We start from the raw sequence: 22,278 nt of genomic DNA, 5'->3' as shown, positions 1-22,278 counted from the left end.
GATTTTTTTTTTTGTTGTTGGGGTCAAATCAGACCTTTTTTTTAACTTGTGCTCACAAACCTTTAGTTTTTTAATCAATCGATTTAACTGTGCATTGTTATAATGTTACTTACTTCATCATTTTTAAGCGATTAATTCATATCAATCTTTTAAAACAAACATTTCTCTGTAAATGTGGGCTTTTGACAAAACAGTATCAATGCATGTAACAATTTGTAAAGAAACAAAGTGCAACTGGTGAGTTGTTAAACCTGTATGTGGCTGTTTGACAGTGAAGGGCTGTTCATAAAAAAATCCCAATATTAGCCAAATATGTTAAATTGTATTTTCAATGAATAAAAAAAAAAAACGTAGAAATGACAAACTGAAAAAAAAATAGGTGAGTTCTTACAATTGGAGGAAGATTAAAAAGAAACTACGTTCATAACACGGACTAAATGTTAGGTATGTGACTTGGTTGCACTTGTTGAATGTACAATAAAAACAGCACAGGGATGTTTCATCTGGAACACACACATACACACACACACACACACAAGACTGGCACCTCTGTTGTTTGCCATGTAAACACAGTAACATTTGCAGGAGGTGAGGAAGGGGGAGGATAGCTGCTGCTATCATTAATGATGGCAACAACAAAGACTGTCATTGATGCCGATGCCTTTTTCAACTCACAGCCGCGCTTCGCTGTGTGATCATGACAATCGGCGAGAGTACAGAATGTGGCGTGTGTTTCCTGAAATATACCTGCACAGAGGAGTGATCAACGAAGACAAAAAGTCCTGTAGAACAACAAGCTTTTGCATGTACGGATGAAACCGAACAATAACCAGGATCATCATCAAACCTTTAAAGTTAGGGGCCCAAACCACTAGCCATGACCCCAAAAGTCGTATGTTTTCTGCACGTTTTTTTTTTTTGTGCACAAATTTTACACATAACACTGACATGTCATACAACCATTATGTTTTATGACTTATTTGTTTTTGAAGGCCCTGCACGGATTTATAAAAAAAAAACAAAAAGAGCTGATTCTTGAATACTAAAAGAACTCTCACTCAAATATTACAACTTTTTGTATGTATGTGTTGCAGCCAGAGACTTAGGCAGACATTGGTATGTCATTTCTCTTGCAATCGGTTTGTTTATCCAAGAAAAAAATAAGAGTTCTGCTGCCTGCTGCAGACCAACTGTCTTCTCTGTGGCTACCAATACCTCAACAGTCATCTCTGCAGTGGCGTTGTGTGCGACAGCGAATAGACTTTAAAATTGTTCTATTAGTGGATAAAGCACTCTGTGGTTTTGTTCCACAATGCATGACAGATCTCTTAGGGCGGTATGTGCCCACTAGACCACTTAGGTCTTCATGTTTTGGCCTACTCATGATTCCCAAGGTCAGGACTAAGCATAGTGAGGCGGCTTTTCAACACTATGCTCCAAAGACCTGGAATAAGCTGCCAGAAATCCTCACAGAAGCTCCCTCACTACAGATGTTTACCTCCGGTGTAAAGAAAAACCCCAAAACAGCTGTTGTTTGTTCATTTAGATTTTATTTTCTCGATTTATATCGTAATCGTATTCTTCTGAATTCATTTCTTTATGTCTCTTATCAAATTCTTCTTTCTATTGCTTTTTGATTTTCTGAAGCACGTTGGATTCAAATAGAATTGCCTTCTTCTTCTTTTTGCTGCTGTGTTTTATTTTCTGCAATTAATACCATGTCTTGTTCGCCAGCCCCACCTAGTGGCTGGAATGACAACAGTGCAAAATATCCTTTAACGGCTTAAAAGGTGAAAAAAATAAATTACAATAGTCAAACCAGAAGGGCAAAACAAAGCCAAACTGTGTGGAGTCCCCCATGTTTACCACAAGTCTGAAAGATCAAGAACAGTACACAATGAACAGAAACAGTTTATTCTAACATCAACAATAAACAGTTTTGTTTGTTTTGTTCCAACTTGCTCAGAGGTGGACTGGTAAAAAAGACCTTACTGACTCATTGTTGCATCACTTTCTTTCCTGTTTGTTTCCCTCCCCACCCCATCAACACCTCCAGCGATCTATGAGCCATCATGTGAAGCCTATAAGCATTTGGGCAGGTCCTCTGACACCTACTGGATTGACCCCGATGGCAGCGGACCTCTTGGCCCCTTCAAAGTCACCTGCAACATGACAGGTTTGTGTTAGAGTGCCAGCATCCATGAGTAGGCTTGAGCCTGTGTGTGTGTGTGTGTGTGTGTGTGTGTGTGTGTGTGTGTGTGTGTGTGTGTGTGTGTGTGTGTGTGTGCGCGTGTGTGCGTGCGTGCGTGCCCCACCGCCCTCCTCACTCTCAACCCATGAAAGCCTCAATTTTTACCCCACAGAACATTTCAGTGCAGTCACAGCTACTGACTTGCAAAATACACACAAACACACTGACCCGTTTAGCCAGTCGGGTTTATTTACACCTCAGCCATATGTGAGGTGTCTTTTGTTACTCAATTCCAAACACGTTTTCCTCCCCCCTCGTCGATTACCAGCTCATCTAACAGCGACACTCTCACGCCCCTCAGTGTCTCACACCGATGCATGAGGCACCCTTTGGCATCTTTATCAGACACAGCGGACTCTAAGTAAACCCCTCTGCAGGTGTGGGTGGATGGGTCAAACAAACAGTGGAGTTTGCAACAGTAAAGTTCCAAACCCATTCAATGTATACTAATGCTGTGGTTAATGTCTGCTTGGATGTAGGTGCACGCAGCGGGTTTAGAGAATCACGGTTTGGTTCAATTTAGGCATTTTTGTTGTATACTCACACAAGATTCTCACACATATTTGTCCGAGGCAATTCTGATTCCTTTCTCAAATCTGATCTGTTTCCATCCACTCTGTTATTTGCAAGTGATGAAATCAGATTTGTTGTGTCCACACATCGCCAACCTATCTACAAGACACAAACCTGAGGGCTCCAGTTATCATGGTGAAAGTGGTTTGCAATTAACACAAAAGACATTTTGAAATCCTGTTTGGACGCTCAGGCTAAGATACATGTGTAGAAATCTGACTGGATCAGATTTCAAACCACCTTTGAATGCGGCTTGGACCAGATTTGCAAAACCAGATATCATGTGGGTTTTTTGTTTTTTTTGTTGTTGTTTTTTTTTTTTGCCCGTCCAGACTGTAGAATTTCAATCTGGACACATAAAATGCAGTTTGTCATATTGAAACCCTGCTCCAGGAATAGATCAGCTTTCCACACCCTGTTGTCTTTCACTGGCTATTTATCCAGCCCCTCATTCAACGTCTGTCTGGACCAAGTCTTTGCTCCTGTCCCTTTAAGCCCTCCCAGGAGCAGATGACCCTCCTAACGGCATCTGTTATGAGCTGATCATCACAGGTCTTTAAAAGAAATAAAAATAGAAGTTTTCAAGGCAGTTTGAAGCTTTTTGCTCATTATTTCAACTTTGGCCACGTTTAGTATGAATGTCTGACATTATCTTATACAAATATGGCACAAAAAAGCATAGTTCTCCAAGTCTCCCACACACACAAAACAACATATGCAGCTGCCCACCTTCATCCCCAGCATGCACACACACACATACACACATTCACACACACACACACACACACACGCACGCAGAGTGGAATAATTAGACAGTCTGGAAGGGCGCAGCACGAAGGCAGAGCAAAGGCAAGACTTTAGATGAAATGTCACTGCTCTCCACTGGCTAGCCCTTTAGTCACGCTGAATAGCACACACACTCACACACCTCCAAAAGGTTAAGAGTGTGTTTTTCCCATACATATATAGACACCTTGGAGACCTTTCATACACCCACCAACCTTCTACAAGTGTACACACACGCACACACGTTTCCTGTCTGACCATGTGAGAGAACAGGGAGATGCTATCAGAAGAAAAAACCTGGAGTCTCAAAGCTGTACCTACAATGCAGTGACAGTTAAACTACCATTCCCACTGCATGTTTTTGTGTGTTTGTTTGTATGAAGCCTGAAAAGTTGTTTTGGGTTTTTTTTGCTGTTCTAGAAGTATATATTTGATTTTACTTTGAGTACAGTGCATGTGCTTTTTGCAGGGATTAGTGCTGCGTGAACACCTCTATTACACACATCTGTCCCCACCGCATGAGTGTAGTAGGGTCGTGTGTGTGTGTGTGTGTGCGCGCGCGCTCGCTGGCGGGCATTGGTGTGTGTGGAGAAATGTTCAACATATTTGTGTGTGTGTTCTCACAGAGGACAAAGTGTGGACAATAGTTATGAACAACCTTCCGCCCAAAACCACAGTGACTGGCTCCAGTAGAGAGAGACGCACAATACTGCAGGTCAACTACAGCGCCTCCATGGACCAGGTAACATGTGCACGCACATGCGCACACACACATGCACACACACACGCGCGCACACACACAAGTTACTGCAACCACCAAACTCTACGATTGTTCACATCATTTTCAACAGTCTTTGTTTAGAAAAGCAGATTGCATTCACTTGAGAAAAAAACCCTCTCTGTATCTGCTCTATGAATCTAGAGTTATTCATGCATAAAGCACTTACCTCGCCTTTATGTCTTTAATTAAGCGAAACAATGGATTTGGGTTTTTTTTTCTCTCTTCTTGCTCGAGTGATTGAAATACAACTTTGTGAGCTGGCTTGCTTCCAGGCTTAAAACTCTTCATACGAAGATTTTCTTGAAAGGTCAGTCGAGAAAATTGAAGGGGAACTTCACTTAGAGCTGTTGGGGCGAAAGTGGGCGGTCACTGTTGAGCTCTAATAGTCACCGTGATCTGTTTAAACAGGCATAAAGAAAAGAACAGCTATTTCATTGGTTGATTCTTGTTTTCTTTTTAACTTTGCTGATATTTTTCCATATCTAAAGAAGCATTCCAAAGTCTGAGTTGTGTGACCATTCCAGGCTTTGTACTCTACTAAAAATTTTATATATATATATATATATGTATATGTATATGTGTATATATATGTATATGTGTATATATGTATATGTGTATATATATGTATATGTGTATATATGTATATGTATATATATATATATGTATATAACTGTAGATATGTATATGTGTATATATATGTATATATGTATATGTACATGTATATAACTGTATATAACTGTATATATGTATATGTGTATATATATGTATATGTATATATGTATATAACTGTATATATGTATATATATGTATATGTATATATATGTATGTAACTGTATATATGTATATATATATATATATGTATATGTATGTAACTGTATATATGTATATATATATATGTATATGTATATGTATGAACGCCTGAAAACATTACATGTCCGTGTTGATAGACAAACAGGGAAAAAATCAATTTTTGTTGGTTATGTCATTTTTCCCACGGCAGGTCTTAGCTTATCAAGGGTCGAATTTGAATTCTAATGTCAATCATTGTTGGTTAATCAGAGATTTTCTACTGATCATTGAACATCTTCTATTAGTACTAGCGAGCAGAGCTGTGCCTGTTCAAATTACACACAGCACCGCGTTAATAGTGTGCTCTTCAGACTCTAGTGAGCCGTGACAATGTGTAATTCAATTAAACATGTACACAAGTAAACAAAGTTGGAAATTGTCAGTGTGCCCAGTTTTTTGTTGTTGCTTTTTTGGGGGGGGGGTATATCTCTGAGTTTTCTATATTTATATTTCAGAGAGAGCACAAGTCAGAAATATTGAATATTCAGAAAGTTTTACTTCTGCAAGTAATTATTATGTGCTGAGCCTGGAGGAGAACAAAGTGAATCATCTCTCCCTGGATCTTGTAAATGCACAGAATAAAGGAAGCGCATAACCATGGTAACATTTATGCTAGAGACCAATGTACCTGCAGCTAATAAGATTACAGCAACAGCACATCCTCGTACTAACCAGTCACCTTGTAACCAGTCCACTGTGCTGTTGCATTTTCCCCTGCTCAAATACAGTATTACTGAGATTGACAGTAATTTTGCATCATAATACTGTTTTTTTTTCTTTGTCTTTTTTAATCTGCACTCTCACACTCAGGAGTTATCCCAGTCTGCGAACGTTACCCGTTACAGTGACAGAATATTTAGTTTTTAACCTGCAACATGTTCAAGACCACAGTGTTCCACATGGCTATCTTTGAGTGTCATACCCAGCCGTTCATGATCTTTTTCCCCACTCTGAATGGATCACCTACTCCATTTTTTTTCTTTCAGCTCTTCACAGTTCTAGGAAAGGAAATTAAAACAACACCAACAAATTCACTTTGTGTCATTTCATAGTTCAGTCTTTCAGACTTATATGGAAATGGACCTGTCTGGTTGAATAAAGTGAGACTTGTGTTTGCAGGTGACAGCGATCACCACCAGTGCCGAGTACTGTGAGCAGCGCCTCGCCTACAGCTGCCGCATGTCCAGACTCCTCAACACTCCAGGTACGGCCTCAGGACGCCACCTTTATTTACACGGCACCAAACACAAACTCACTGTTCACTTTTCATCATATTGTCAGACATTGACAGGTTCTATTTTCATATAAAAGACTGATATCTACACTCAGTAATTGAGGGTAAATGTGTGCTTTATCACTGACTGCGCTATTGCCAGCAACTAGTCTAAATAATGCCTGGCTGATAGGAACTACTTTATCCTCAAATGTGAGAAGAATGTTGATGTTGGGTGCCCATGAATCATCTGTGGAACTGCCTCAGGTGTCAGAGCAACAACAAGGCTGTATGTGATGTGAATGGAAGGGACTGTTGACACACCTCAAGCCTTCTTTTTATGCATCCAAATAGGCAGCAGCACAACATCACCCTATATTAATCATGTTTTCATTCATCATTTGATACGATTTTCTTTGTGAGCCAATGTTTATTGAATGTCTTTAAAGCGTGAGCAAACAGGACTCCATCTGAGGCTGGTGTAGTGGTGTCAGAAGTGAATGTAGAGAACCCAGAGGGGGCCATGTGACTGTTTTCTCGAGGGGGAGGGGCTTTGAGGCCTGTTATCTGGCGAAAGATCAGTTTGGCGATGGGCAGCATGACAAGACTGAAATAAGGCATCCTATGCCAAAACCGTGGGAGCTGTGTTTTATAGCAATGATTTAACATGGCCATATTTCATCTTTTTGGACATATTAGTACAAATTACCATGATTTTATTATTATAGGTAGTCGCAACATATAAATACCCCATTTGTTATCTATCTCGATGTGTGAACTCTTGCTGTCTTCCATTTTTCACCCAGCAGCAGAACAACTGATGGTAATGTTGAAACAGACCACTGGAAATGAGTCGCGGCCTGCCTGAGCTCATTCTGAGTCGATTAACTGGGATTACAGTCATTTGCATTAGATTTGTTTTGGACTTAATTTGGCTGCAGTGTACTTGAGCCAGCCTGGTAGGGTTTTGTGTCCGTTTGGTTTGGATTAGTCGGGCTGGAATCTTCTGAAATAGTTGAATTGTATAAGACCTGACCTGGATTAGACTGTGCAATGGCCGGGTTTATGTGGAGTTTTAACAAGGTTTCAAATAGTTCTTCCTCAGTAGAGTGGAGGGTCAGCAGCCGGTGACAGTAGAAACAAAGGCAGCTGCATTTTAGTGAGTCTTTGTTTTGAAGAATGGTCTTTATTGTTATGATTTATTCAAGGACACACACATAAACACACACAAATAATACAACCAAGCATTACAGCCATGCACACAAACACCCACTGTTGGGAATAGCTTCATAAAACACAAGACACTTCCGGCAATTAGAGTGACTTACTGTAGCGTGCATGTGTGTGTATGTGTGCGTGTGTGTGTATACACACTGATTTTTTTGTGTTTATTCTCCACAACCCTTAAATGACTGAGGAGGAATAAAGCAAAAGGTTTATAAAAGTTGCGTATTAGTGCTGCAGACCTTTGCAATTAACCTCCACCGCACCAAGAGACGACACAATTACAAACAGAAAGTGTGTGTAGTATGCACAGTTTTTTGATATACTATTTTTACACTCAAGCTTAAAGTGCTGTTGCATGAACACACACACACACACACACACAAACACACGATCTGAGCACACACTATCTGACTAGTTCTTAATTCACTCCCTGGCAAGTTAGGGAAATCCAATTACCCGTCCACAGTGACTAAAAAAGTAGGTCCAGGAAAAATAATTTACCCAAAAATATGTTCTGTAAATTAGCTGTCAGCATTCATCAAATTACTCTGTCAACTGCATTTCCAGTGTGAAGCACAAGCACACACACACGCGCGCACACACACACAGATGCACACTTGCTACTCCTCCACTACTCATCTATTACACCACGGCCAGCGTTGGCGAGCTAAATGAACCGTTAAATGGGAATTATATTCTGCCACCAGTGACACCGCTAATTTGAAACTTGGGCAGTAATTGCCCTAATTGTCTGACCCTTTCCTCACCTCCTTCATGCATTCTGTCTTTTTTATCTTTTTTGATCACTTTTCTCTCAGTCGAACAACAACCTGCGCTCACAGCTTGTCTATGTCATTCCCAGGATTGGGAAAAGAATGGAGGAGCTTCATGAAATTCAAGCAGAGCCCCCCTCTCACACACACCACCCCCACCCCCCCAGTTGTCATCTGACAACTTCTACACATCTTCTGTTACATTTATCAATTCATACTCCACCTCCCTTTGTTTTCTTCTCGTCTCATTTTGCATTTCAGTTTTTCTCCTCCAATTTTACCCCACCTCATGCCTCCCCATTCACTCTGCTGAGACCTGCTTCCATTAGTGCTGGAATCACAGCTTTTAGAGGACAATTAGCACCCTTCACTAATGATTTAGCATCGTTCCTTTGAGTGTAAAGAACCAGTAAACAACCAGTGGGGTAGCACTCTCACACACACACACGGACACGGACACGGACACACACCCACACACGCACACACACGAACACATTCACAGACAAGCTGTTATTCCTTTCTGAAAATTTTCTTGTCACGTTTTTAAAGTTTGTTACTCTGCCTGTATTATTAGTACTTTTCTGACCAATTAGTGTAAAGGAATATATGACTTAACACGCCAGTTGAGGAGATCTCTTACCACCTACGAGCTTCTGTAATCTATAGTTATTTTAGGACGGAGCTCCTTACATAATGGTATATTATTAAAAACTAAAACAAGAGCTGCTTTGAAAAACTATGAGAGAACTTAATGGGACCAGCTGAGATCTCAAAGTTCAATACATGAAATGTCTATTTCTCTTTGTTCTGATTCATTTTGTTACATAAAAGATTTTTCATGTTAAGGTGATTCAAATGGAATGAAGTTACCTGAAGCTACTGACAGAACTATTTAAAAGAAACCTTTCAACTTAATCTGAGGTTAATTGATCTGGACAGTCTGGAGTTTGCACTTAAGTTGAACACATCCTCTGTGTTCCCTGAGTTAAGTCTTGTCACTCTTTTATGAAAATTAACAATGTTTGATTGACATATCGGTAAGTTATAAATGATTGACACAATGATTGACAGGGGCCTGTGCAGAATGTAGCTCGCCTTTCGCCCGTGTTAGCTGAGATTGGCTCCAGCTCCCCTGCAATGCTCCACAGGTTAAGCAGTATCGATGATGGATGGATGAATTTTACGTACAAGACCAGCATCTGTGTGTTCATCCACAGGTTCCACATGACTGAGATGAATGTGAGAGGGAGGACTCCAGTTCAGATTGATACCCAATGAAACCAGGACACGAGTTCACATACAAACTAGATTGACACTCATTAGAGAAGCCAAATCAACTGATCTCATTCAGTTTGCAGTTTCCCTCTTGAATATCCTGGTTGTTGCTTGGTGGATTTTTGAGCAAAATGTGTGAGTTTGTCTGCTTAGAAAATTACATTTTGTGAAAGTAAACAAATTAACCAACTTCCTAGGGGAAAATTTATGTCAAAATTGATATTTATGGTTGTGAGGGCAAGAAAACAATAGTTCAAAAACATTGAAACACTTTCCCTGCGCTCTGTCATCCACTCCACCCCTGAATAATCACTCAAACGATGCCTTACAGTCTTAAATGAATAAGGGTCCACAAGCTCCAGCAGAAAATAAGTGCTAACATCCCAACAGATCAGACAGACAACAGGGCTGAATATGTATCTTCCCTTCTGAACTGAAAGTCACCTCATAAGGGTAAAAAGTAAAGTGTAAAGATGCACAGAAAGAAATGAAATTCATCTCAGTGTAAGTGCCTCTTTCCTTATCAGCCTGAGTCTGAATAAAACCATTGAGAACATTAACACAAACAACAGAAAGAGATTAGTTGGCATTACAGGAAGTTCTTGAAGTTAAAGTTCAGATGACACATCATCACGAATAATAGTTCCATGATAAGGTGGTCTAGTGTAGATGACACAGACACAGCGGGGATGTTGAAATGAGTATAAATCAGCTGATATTTGAAATTTCTCCATGATTGTCTGATGACAAGAAACTGGAATATACCATATCTGCACAGAGTATATATATGTATATACGTATATATGTGATAAATACAGCATGTATGTTATACACGTATGTGTAATTTATATGTTGCACATATGATGACTTATTTATGGGTGCAGTATGTCAAACATGTAATAAGTACTTATATAAACAAACATATTTTGATTGGATTGGATACCAGTATTTGAACATTGAACCATACTACTACTTCGACTATACCACTACTTCTATTTGTAGCAACAAAAATATTGTTTTGCACCTTTCAAGAAACCCAAGGATGCTTCTCAGGGAAACAAAACATAAATAGAACATGTGATAAGTACATGTCAGTATATGTTTTTACTACAAATGAACACGTATAACACATTCGATTTTCATATGATTTGCAAATTAACTCACTAAACAATAATTGTGTAACGCCCTACAATTAAGGAAGGACAACAACTCGTCAGTAACCACAATAATGATAATGTGACTCATAAACATTTGAACTTATTAACTTGCGCTGTTTCTGTCTGAATAATATAATATGTCTTTTAGTCATGATTTAACAGTAAAAGGAATGCAGACCTTCATATAAAATAAGGACTTCATTTGAGGAATTATTGGCCATCTGAAGCTAGGAAAGCAACACTAAACTGATTTTGTGTAAATACAGTTTTTATTTGGCCGTATTAAGTCGAAATAAACACTTGCAGGGTATAACAGAGTGCACGATGCGCATCTACATGATGTGTTTTTTTTTTTTAAGTTTTGATGCCGTGATATCCCGGTTCATCAAATTTAGTGTAAGAGAGTTACCCGTATCATAAGCAATAGAAACTCAAGTCAGATATTGGTCTTTAATATGATAAAGTTTACAAGCAACAGGAATGAGAGGAGTAGAAGAAATGGGGGTGGAGACATGTGAGAGTATGCTTCAGGATAATGAGGCTGTGTGTATGCGTGGTGTTGTTAAAGTACCTCTGCTCTCAATTCTGCGGCGCAGCTTAACCACTTGTTTATTGTTTTCTGTCATTTGTGGATTTTGATGTTCATCATTAACCTTTTCCGATGCAGAGAGTGCCAGCAGTTGCTTTTTCCTCTTTCTTCCTGAGGCTGGTGTGTCTTTTTACAAAAATAACAGGCATCAACTACATCAGGGGCACCCAGCGATTGAAGACTACAGCATTTAGGGTATGAAGAGGTTTATTTCCAGAAATATGAATGTATGTCAGAAACCCATTGGTGTCAGTTCAGGTTTCTAGTCCATGAACTAAAGCCATATTTGACCTGCCTTGCAGGTACTCACAAATAGATGTCTTGAGCTCACAAGTATTCATTTTTTTCCCCTTATGCATCATCTGTATGTAACTCCCAGATGCAGACAGAGCCAGCCACGTATATCGCTTGGAGCTAACTGTTAGCAAAAGAAAAAGAGCTGAGTAAAATCCTCAGTCACAAATTCTGAAGCACATTGTCCGGTAAAATCCATCCAGACATATCCACGGAAATATACACTTCTCCAGTAATCTGTCGAAACATTTAGGAGCCTAATTAAATATGTATGAGACAGATCTGCAATTGAATTCTTCCCTGTCAAAAATAACATTGCAGATATCAGTGTCGCTTTGCATGGGCTTTCAATTTCACACACACCAATTGCAAAGGGGGATGGAAAGGCTTGATACCTTTCACTGAGGGGAAAAACAAATTTACTGTAGGTATCAACAATCAAATTGTGATGAATCTATCCACCTGGGTTCTGGAGATCAGCGATGAATGGGGCATATCTGAAATCAAAGTTGAATACATACAAATGTGCAAAATTGATGTAATTTGGTTCTTGACGGTACAAAAAATGGCAATTGCAGTTAAAACAAATTGAAGTTTGTATTTCTGTAATAACTTCCCAATCCAGCTCTGTAATGTTATTGCATGGATCTTAAATTTCAAGGTTACGGCTGTGTTGGAAAATTCACTATCTACTTAGAACGGTGGCTATTACCATTCTGACTAAGGAGGATAGTTGTTTTTACTTAATGTGAACTCATAGGTCGGTGTATTTTTTGTATTTTCGCTCGTTTTCTGTACATAAGAAACATGGACAACGGGAATTAACTGTTTGAGATTGTGTCATTCAAAATTTTAATTTGCCATTTATATATCATGTATCATTCCTTTATATTAGCCCGTACGTCTCTCGATTGTGCTATGCCTTTCATTAGCCGACTAATGTTCTGGTTACAGTGTCATTAATTTGTGAAAATACTTCAGGCATGAAGAAAGTCAGGAGCCAAGAGAGAACAAGTGCTAATATATCGAAAGACAAGAGAACGGAGAACTATTACTAGGGTCCTCGGGCATCTCCTTCTCTCTCTCTCTCTCTCTCTCTCTCTCTCTCCCACCCTCTCTTCCATCACCCCAGTGTCCACCTTTCTTTTTCCCATCCTTTTCTCACCCCCAATAGACAAGATGCTAATTATCATTAAATTATCCACTCTATCTTTCCTTGCTTTAAATGCACCATCTCCCTTCAAGGTTGAGGGTTGCTTTTTTGCCCCCTCACCCATACAGGACAGGCAGGGGAGCTGAGGGTCTGTTGATAAGAGGCACTTGAGGCTGAAATGTAAAGTGCAGTTTTATATAGCAGCAAATTAACAGATGGAATTACCCTGAAACCTTTCTGTAGCCTTTTAGATAGTTTGGAGCCACTTGAAGACATCTGTAGTTGTGGTATTTGAAGTGCTTCTAATGGGGAAACAGCAGGAGAGTGTGGGTGGGTGTGTTTGGGTGGGTGATGTTCAGTGAGAAAGACACAGCAAGAAATAGACAACGTGTGATCTGTCACAGAGGCGCCCAAAACATTTACATCCCATAATGTTTGGTCTCTCATTGCTTTTGCTTCTGTAATGCGTCATTACCTCGGATAATGCTGTCATATGTTGTCTTGACAGAGTCATGCGTTATCCCTCCGCATGTCTGTCAACGCCACTGCAACACTTACCGCTCACACTTGCACAGGTGCCCGCATCCAAGGAAAAGACTGTAACACTTTACACTACATTAAGTCAGAGCAAGGGCTGCATCGCTTTTTTTAAAAAAAAAAAAATTCCGAATTTAGAGTACGCATACAGATCTCCTATTGGACAAATGGCTGATGTGTAATTGTGTAAATGTCTGGTAAGTGTCAACTGACAATACTTCTGCTGTTTGTTTTGTTTTGGTTGTTGTTTTTTGTTTTTTTTTGTGCCATTTTTAGCTGCCTAGAATAACCCATGGTGAAAGGGGAGTCTTTTTATAAGCATCCATCTCATATGTTATGATACTCGCAGAATACTGCATTAGCTTCTAGCCGAAGGCGATGTTACGCGACTGAATAAAACACACCGTTAATTTTATTTGAATTTTATTTAATAAGGACGATTCAATTATCCGAGCTCCAGTACACAGCATGGATGTAGCACTCAGAGTTTAGAGCTGATACTAATTTCCAAGTCTTGTCCCTAGTTTGGCTTTTTACAGTATGATTAAAAATTTGAAGTCCACTGGATCAATATAAGATAGTATATGAAAAGTACATGAACACAATAAAATACTCTAAGGCTGCCCGATATGTCGGTTAAGCGTTTTCATTGCCGAATGTGTGATGTCAGAGGCAAATGAACTCAACAAATCATGTAACAGCTTCTTGGCTGCATGATTGAAAACGTACTCATCACATGGAGCTTGATTGACATGCAAGTCCTCAGACACACATATGGTGAGCGGTCAAAGCTCCTCTGTGAACAACATGGAATAAGAAAAGTAAGGAATAAAAGCTTTTCACCTGTGTCTGTAACTTGTGTGGCTTCATGTCACCTCAGGAACTCATTGTACCTGGTACTGTGAGTTTGAAATACCATCGCTGTCCTCCGCGCTGCTGCTACGACAGTTAGCAAAAATAATATACAATCCCAAGATGCTCCACTCTTGACCATGCTGTATTCTTCTTTCCAGTGAATGTGAATTTAGCATTTAATCAGTGATTAAAGGTAGCTCATATCAAACTGGAGGCCACAAATACGATGTGTGAGATGGTTGTGTATGTGTCAGTTCACTACAAACAAAATTACGCATTTGAAATTCTCTCCGAAAGGTAAAAAGTCCTGTAATTTTTTTATTTTTTTTTTAATATTTCAGACTATCCCCGGTATTGTGCAACCTTAAAATACACATTCCACAATGGACTCCATTGGACATAATATATAACACAGAAGTAGTTTGACATTGACAGCTTAATGCAGTAATGTTCAATACTATACTTACAAAATCACTTCATATTTTCTAAATAAAATCTCAGCATTGGGTTTCTAGAATGTAAATCTAAAGTGCAATAAAGTAAGAAAATGAAAATGATGCTTGACTTTCCAAATCAAGTGTCTTGATGTTTTTTGTTTTTTTAAATGCTGCGCATCACAGTCTTAATTCCAGGCTATTCTGTCGGATCAGGTTCTCATGCTTCTCATTGTTCTTTCCCTTGTGGTTTTTTTCAATCAAAATTACACATCAGTCAATAAGAGAGCTGCCAAAAGAGCCTATTATCCGTGCACAAATGGTAGCAATCAGGACGTACTCCTGTTAACAATTTGCTAATGGTTTTGTCACTGTTGTTGTGTGCATTACAATACAGCATCAGACATTAACTTTGCTAATAACCCTCCGGGAACTAAGGAAACGGCAGTCAAGGTGAAATATGCGGGGGAGTTTTGCCGGCACAATTGCATCTCTAAAAAGATTTTCAGAAAATATTTTCAGGACCAGTAACCCAAAGCCCCTGACCAGTCTCCAGCCATGAAACCTTCAGAACAGCACACCCAGTATTCATACAAACCATCTTTCATAATGCCTCCGCATATTTTATCCTTCTGTCTGTGGCATCTTTTATTTTCCGTCATCCATATGTATTTCTCCTTCTTATCTCATCTACTCTCTCAGATGTTGTAAGGTGGGCCTTTGGCAGAAATGCACATACATTAACGCCCCATTATTGCTGTGCCTTATATCTTTAAGGAATTGCCAGTAAGATGAGTGTGTGTGTGTGTGTGTGTGTGCATTTGTGTGTGTAAAACTCTTGCTGATGCTATAGATATTGTGTTCTTTAATGTTTCCTTTCATGCAGAGCCAGTACATCTCAGATCAAATGCATGTATTGGTTCTAATCCGTTTGCTTCTGATATTACTGGGCGGAGATTGTAGACATTAGCAGACATGAAACTGAATCCTCCTGAGAGGAAAAGCGCTGCATGGTTAGCATTCAAGTGGGCGAAATATCTGATGTAAGCATACTAAGTGATTATAAAACGATAGATTATTGGTCTCCTTTGGGAGATTCTCATTTAGGGATGCAGTGGTAATACACCAGGTTTTACCAGGTTGCTGGTGTAAAGCAGTTATCTGTTGAGTGAATATGCATCTCTTTGCTTCTCTTCTATTCCTTTTCAACGCATGTTGAGTTGCTGCCCTCTCAGATTTGACATTTAAGAAAGAAGAAGGTGATGAAATCTCATTACATTTATTTAAGGTTGCAGCCTTTTTTTTTGTCCTCACTAGATATATCTGTTTAACTTTCAGTCATCCACTATGTTCACTTTCAAAAAGAACCTTTACAACTTGTGCTTGAAATTAAGTGTGTCAGGTCAGAGGTGTGTGTCTTTTTACCAGCCACGCCACCTCCAAACGTGGTGTGTATTCAGAAGAGATTTTATGCAGAGTATTACTACAACATGTATTGCACTGATCATTTTATCTAAAGCATCATGGCTACACATTGATAAGATTTATCAAACTAAAGTCAACCTTGGTGATAAAGTTTTTGTTTGCAGGGGTCAAGCTGTTCCCACTCCCCACCTGGCACGAGTTAGAGGAGGGTGGATTCAGTGGGAATGGCAACGTTCGGGTTGCTAACAGCTGTGATGGGACGAGTGGATCTCATTGGCTGCAAACGAGGGTTCAGAGTTGGTCGTAATTGAAGCACAAAGCAGAAAGAGATGTTTTGAAATAAATCTGTGTAGATTAATTGAAGTTTATTTGTTGTAGGGTTTTAGGCTGGTTTCAGACCCCATCAGGTGCTGAGGCAGGTGTGAGGTAGTGTTGGCGTGTCACTGTGTGGCTTGCGTGTGACAGAAATCCCGCCTCGCTAGCAATATAATGATGGTGTCACTGCAGCATTAAATCTCTCCTCCATGTTCTTTGTTATTTGGGAAACTATGTGTTAAACTGTTCTTACTCGTGGTCATCTTCCAGATATACTCTTATACAATTTCCTGTCGCAGCGTTTCGTCAAATTGTGTTTCTCCGAAAGCTGGTGCAACTAGTCTGGTTTGTGGATCTACTGCAGTCACACAGCCCTACAGCTAAAACACAGTAAAACTATTCAAAGGAGTGAGGAAGGGTTTTTGTTTGTTTTTTTTAAAACTGCAATGCCACAGCTGGTCTGAATTCTGCCTTACTGCAGCAATTTGTTGTGTAATTTTGGTTGTTTCATGAATATCACACAGTTGGAAGTTAATTGTTTGACAAAATGGGTGCAAAAAATAGCATATATGTACTGGAGCTGAATGCTTTATGGGTTTTAATGCTGCAAAAAAATTATAAAATGTTTGCACGCCTATGCTGAACTGTGTGTAAACTCACTGAGGATACTTATCTATGTTCACTCCACTCCAGAAGCAGTTTCACAGCGAGTGGTAGGCCACAGTCCCTTAAGGTCACCTCAACAACACAGATGCTTGTTTATGAGCAGCCGTTGATGAGTTTGGATATCATTGAGAATTGCTTTGACCTGCCTTCATTTTCCACTGTAATGCTATTTTATCTGCCATACAGCTATTGCATTGATCGTAAAATTTTGTGCAACGCTGTACAACTTTTTGTAATTGCGCTTCAGTTGTTCTCTTGGTAATATTTCGAAGCTACTCGGCCGAAAAATGGGTTCGAGTCAAGAAAAAAAAAACTGAATACTGAGTGCACATTTGATAGATGTTTAAGTATGTGACAAGAGAACGTATTCTAAAGCCGCAGCAACAGTAAGCTGGTATGTGATGTTTTGTCTCGGGGGTATGTCTGCATGCATTTGCAAATCGAGAGCGAAGCCGGCACCTGGATTTGAGTTTACACAGAGCGTAATTGGGTTTAATCCATTGTATTCTTTTTCCACAAATATGTTAATGTTTGTATTTGTGAGTTGGTTGAGTAGAAGAAGAATGTTGAGAAACATCTTTTTCTCTCTGGTGGTTTTTTTCCCAGCAAAGCTATGCAGGTTCTTGAACCAGTGCCGTTCAACTTTTTTTGGGGGGGGGGGGGTCGGGGGTTCTGTACTGAATCGGCCCACATTCTCACTAGTTCACTAGTTCAGCAGTAATGCAGAGCTTTCCTTTACATTCACCCAGGGCTTTAGTGATGATGAATTAGTTGGTAAATAATAAATTTGAAGTACCAATACACAGTCTAGATATATTGAATGAGAACAACTGATACTCAACGAGTTACTCAGTGGTTCAGTTGTTAGGACTGTAGTCTCATGGCAACAACGTTCTGGGTTCTAATAACGAGAAGCTTGCGTGTTCTCCCTGGACCTTCAGCTCCAGCTTCCTCCGCCACCACAGGCATGCAGCTTAGGTTAAAATGAGACTATAAAACGCCCATAGGCGAGAATGTGAGTGGGAATGGTTGTCTGTTCTGCGATGGACTGGCGAAAGGCAGGATGTATGAGCCACCCGCAACTGTTAACAGGGAAAGCAGTGCAGACGATGGATGGATGATGATGCAGCCTCTGACTTCAGGCTCATGTCACTTAAGGTCACAAGTATTTTTCAGTTCCCGCTGCAACTTGTTTTTACTGTTCTACTGACTGGCTTTGGCTTTTGAATCTGATTGGCAGAGGTTAGCTCAGTGATCAACGATGACAGACGAATGGTTCGTCCAGTCACCTGCTCAAAACTGCCTTAGCTTTTCCAAACTGTTTCTGCGGAGGACTTCCCAGAGGGTTGTATGGTCAACAAACTATCTGGCGTGTCAGCTTAGCAAACCTGATTTGTGGTTTTGGAACAAATGAATTGTCGGTGAGAAGGTTTGTGATCAAGCACAGAAACTCATTCCCTGTCAGTGGAAAAATCCTATTCCCGGTTTCAACAACTACTGTGATTTAGAAAGGAAGGTCGGAGAGGGAGGAGAATGATGGAAAATATTAATACAATCTTACAGGAGCATGCTGATGAGATGACAGGGGAAATAAGAGGAAAAGGGGTGTGAGGGTGGGATAAGACAGAGATTGATGTTGAGTGACAAAATGAAAAAAAGTAAAAGAGGGAGAGGATGGAGGATAGAAAAAGAAGAGGCAGATTAGTTTGTTTTGTGGCGCTTGCACTGACATTGAAAGATATGTCAGTACTAATGTCCCAGAAAGCCTTGAATAACACAGCAAACCAATACGTATCCGCCTTAATGGGATTTTCTGAGCTTTACTTTCTCCCTCTCATGTGCACACACACAAGCGCACACACACTAACAAACCCAAACAATCACATACATAAACAATACACCATATGGCCATCGCTCGGTGGAAAGATAAAACACAAATGGAAAACTAGAAACACCTCGCTGGAGGAGTAATTATAATGTTGTCTTCTCATTTGTGAAGTGCTGAAGGGGTTGATCTCATTTATGAGGATTTCTAAGGCAATCCTCGCCTCTCCATTTGTTCTCCCTCAAAGTCACCGGGGACAACGGATGCATGGCGAAGTGTAGTGCATGACCACGAACTGATCATCAACAAACCTCCCGCTCCATTATAAAGGCGCGCATTTACATAAGCATTCTAATGAAAGGCCTTTCTTTCTCTTTTTGGCCTCCCTCATACACCCAGGCACTCTTACTGTATATATTAAAAAGCTTTTGTCTGTGTCATTATGTATGCAGTGTGTCTGCATTAGAAAGTGCAAAAGTTTCTGGGAGTCTGTGCAACGATCACTAGAGGCGGTTTCAGCGCAGCTCTCGGATTACAGCGGGATACTGGGGCACAGAGAGATTAGACCAATTGGAAAAACAACAGGGGAAAAACAGAGGAAATATCACTCGGTGGTGCTAATGAAGCAACACAGGGAGGAAAGTTGATTATCCGTCTTGACCTTGAGGGGTTTAAAACTAACCCAGGGAAAGTTGGAGAGAAAAAGTTAGAGAAGACACATAGCTGTCACAGCGAGGGGACCAGAGGATGTGTGGTGACAGCAGTGAGCATCTGCAGTCTAGTCTAACTCAGGTCTGTAACTACCAGTTGTGTGTGTGTGTGTGTGTGTGTGTGTGTGTGTGTGTGTGTGTGTGTGTGTGTGTGTGTGTGTTGTCTCATATGACGCCCCCCCCCCCCCCCCCCCCCGGGTATCAATAGATGATAGCTTTGTCCTCAACTTGACACACAGTCCTCGTAATGGTTCATAGATGAAGGTCCCTTAATGAATCTCATACTCGGAGTGACACTGTTACAAAGATGTTTATTCATCCAGCACAACAACTGGAATATTCGTCCAAATTGAATAATGTTTTGTGGTATCTTAACGAGTGAGAATATGAATCCAAACCACAGGGGGGGTACAAGAGTCGAGTCATGCTCGTGCCCCTCTGAGGCAGCAGCTGAAGCATGAGAAGAATGGACTTGTATCGGTTTACACGCAACAATACGTCCAACAGTCCATTTAATCTAAGGGCGTCTTTTCCCCATTTGAACCAGTTTTTTTACTGTGTAAATAAAGTAACAGGAAATGTATTCATTACAGTTAGTCAGGTTTACACCAGTGTATTTTAATGCACTTATAAAAATATAGCAGCAGCAGTACAATTCAAGCTCCTATGTTGCCTCTGTCACCGTCTTCCTGCTGTAGAGGCTTCGATCGTGTTTGACAATTAAATGGAAATGCTCTATCAGCGGAGGTGTCATGGACAGCTGCCTGATATCATTATGTTGAGTTGAGTCAGCGTCAAGCGTTCTGTGTCAATATTTGGACGATTGAAATAATTTAGATCTTACCAGTCATTTTGAACCGTGTGGTGAAATCGGGCCCAGGTTGAAAAGTGCCTCAAGAAATGTGTTTTCTGTCTGTGTTAGCCAGCATGGACAGAGAGGTTCTTCAACAGAAATTCATCAGAGGGCTCCATAAACAGCCTGAAGATGAAAAAGATTGGTTTGGATGAAGAAAAAGGCAGAAACACTGCAAACCACAAAGTCTTAGCAAGTATACAGGTCTAATATCTTGGAAAAAAAGTTTTTGTCATCGTCTTGTTATTATAAGACAAAAATCCCCTGTGTGTTGCGAGAGCAAGTGTAGCACAGGAGCATGTGACTATGGATGAATGTGTAACTTGACCTTGTAGGTGATTTATTTTTCCATTTTTAGATAGAATGGGCTTCTAGGCGAACTGAAGGACTAAGAGTACTGTTGCTCTTCTTCTGTGGCAGGAAAGACGCCTCAATCATCGTTTGCAATAAAATAGGAAGTATTATTCTGGACCTCCAAACTCAAACATTCGTGCATTTTTTTTTCAGTCAATTAACATAGCAACACGGTGTAACAGGTTGCTAGTAGCAATTAGCCAGTGGAGTGACAATTCAAAAAAATAGAATGCAAAATAAAAACAGGGCTGTTTTTTTTTTTAATGGAAACTGTAGCTTCTTCCCCAAAAGCAGTGTTTCTTTTTGTACTTTTCATACTTGTGAATTATTTGTACAACATTTATGTAAAAGGAAAAAAAAGGCATTCTCTCATGCTGCATATTTTAACAGCCATGCTTACTGTATGCACGTGAAAATGGCGTGATATGGGACACAACAATAGGACTCTACGTTGTTAAGCCTGGTGAAACTAATTTGCATGTCCATTCAACTGCTGGGCTTTTCTGTATCGTCCTGGAGCTTAATTAAAAAAAAATACCTCAAAAGGTGTTTTATCAGACTGCTTCTTCTTTAAAAAGAAACAAAAATGGGGTAAAAAAAAAATTTAATAAGTCTGTTTTGGGTTTGCTACAGTCCCAGAGGGCAATCGATCTGGATTAGAAATAAAAGAAGAGCAACAAAGTTACGCAACAATAACAAGCTTTGTAGTTTTTACCCTCATAGAGGACAGACATCAGGTGGTGTTTAAATGCAAGGACAGGAAGGAAACCGGGAAGGATTTCCAGTGTTTATTTTTTAGGGTGTTTGCCATGTTTGCTAAATAGTTGTGTGCCACCAGGCTAAGAGAGAGGTAAAGAGACAAAAGGCAGGAGATGCTGTTGTACTCATTACCCGATAGATGGAGGAACAGCTGGACAACCATAACCATCTGCAGCATGTTTCCTCTCTAAACAACACTGTTTACCCTCAACACTCTCTCTCTCTCTCTCGCTCTCTCACACACACACACACACACACACACACACACACACACACACAGACCCCAATCTGTCTGTCTATGTATCTTTTTTTTTGCCACACACAGACTGATCTACCTCTCTTTCTTGTTCTACACACACACACACACACACACACACACACACACACACACACTGAACCCTCTCGCCCCCGCAAGTCCTTAATTTTCCAGCTGTGTAGGCAAGCAGTAGTGGGCAGTTTGTCCCCCTGACAAGGTTCACCAACCTGGGGGAGAGAGCTCTCTGTCTCTCCCCCGACTGCCTAGATGACTGGAGCATGGGCGGCGAGATAAACACTTGAAGAGCGAAAGGGGAGGGAGAGCGACTGTAAAGGACTAATAGGAGGAGATACAGAGGGTGGGAGGAA

The 22,278-nt window shown here is 40.2% G+C and overlaps 1 protein-coding gene across 3 annotated transcripts in view; it reads left to right on the top strand.

Annotated features, from left to right (window-relative positions):
- Positions 1–22,278, top strand: part of cntnap2a (contactin associated protein 2a) — a 383,275-nt gene that overhangs the window by 272,095 nt on the left and 88,902 nt on the right. For all 3 annotated transcript variants that reach the window (XM_086191985.1, XM_086191984.1, XM_086191987.1), the window contains 3 exons: positions 2,057–2,176; positions 4,237–4,352; positions 6,360–6,444. In XM_086191985.1, coding sequence (XP_086048111.1) covers positions 2,057–2,176; positions 4,237–4,352; positions 6,360–6,444 — 321 coding nt within the window. The remainder of the gene's footprint in view (positions 1–2,056; positions 2,177–4,236; positions 4,353–6,359; positions 6,445–22,278) is intronic.

Source organism: Aulostomus chinensis, chromosome 21, assembly GCF_037954235.1.
Source record: "Aulostomus chinensis isolate RoL2024-O1b breed Wild chromosome 21, RoL_Achi_v1.0, whole genome shotgun sequence".
Lineage (NCBI taxonomy): Eukaryota > Metazoa > Chordata > Actinopteri > Syngnathiformes > Aulostomidae > Aulostomus > Aulostomus chinensis.
The sequence above is the reverse complement of the archived record's forward strand: the minus strand, read 5'-3'. Positions and strand labels throughout refer to the sequence as shown.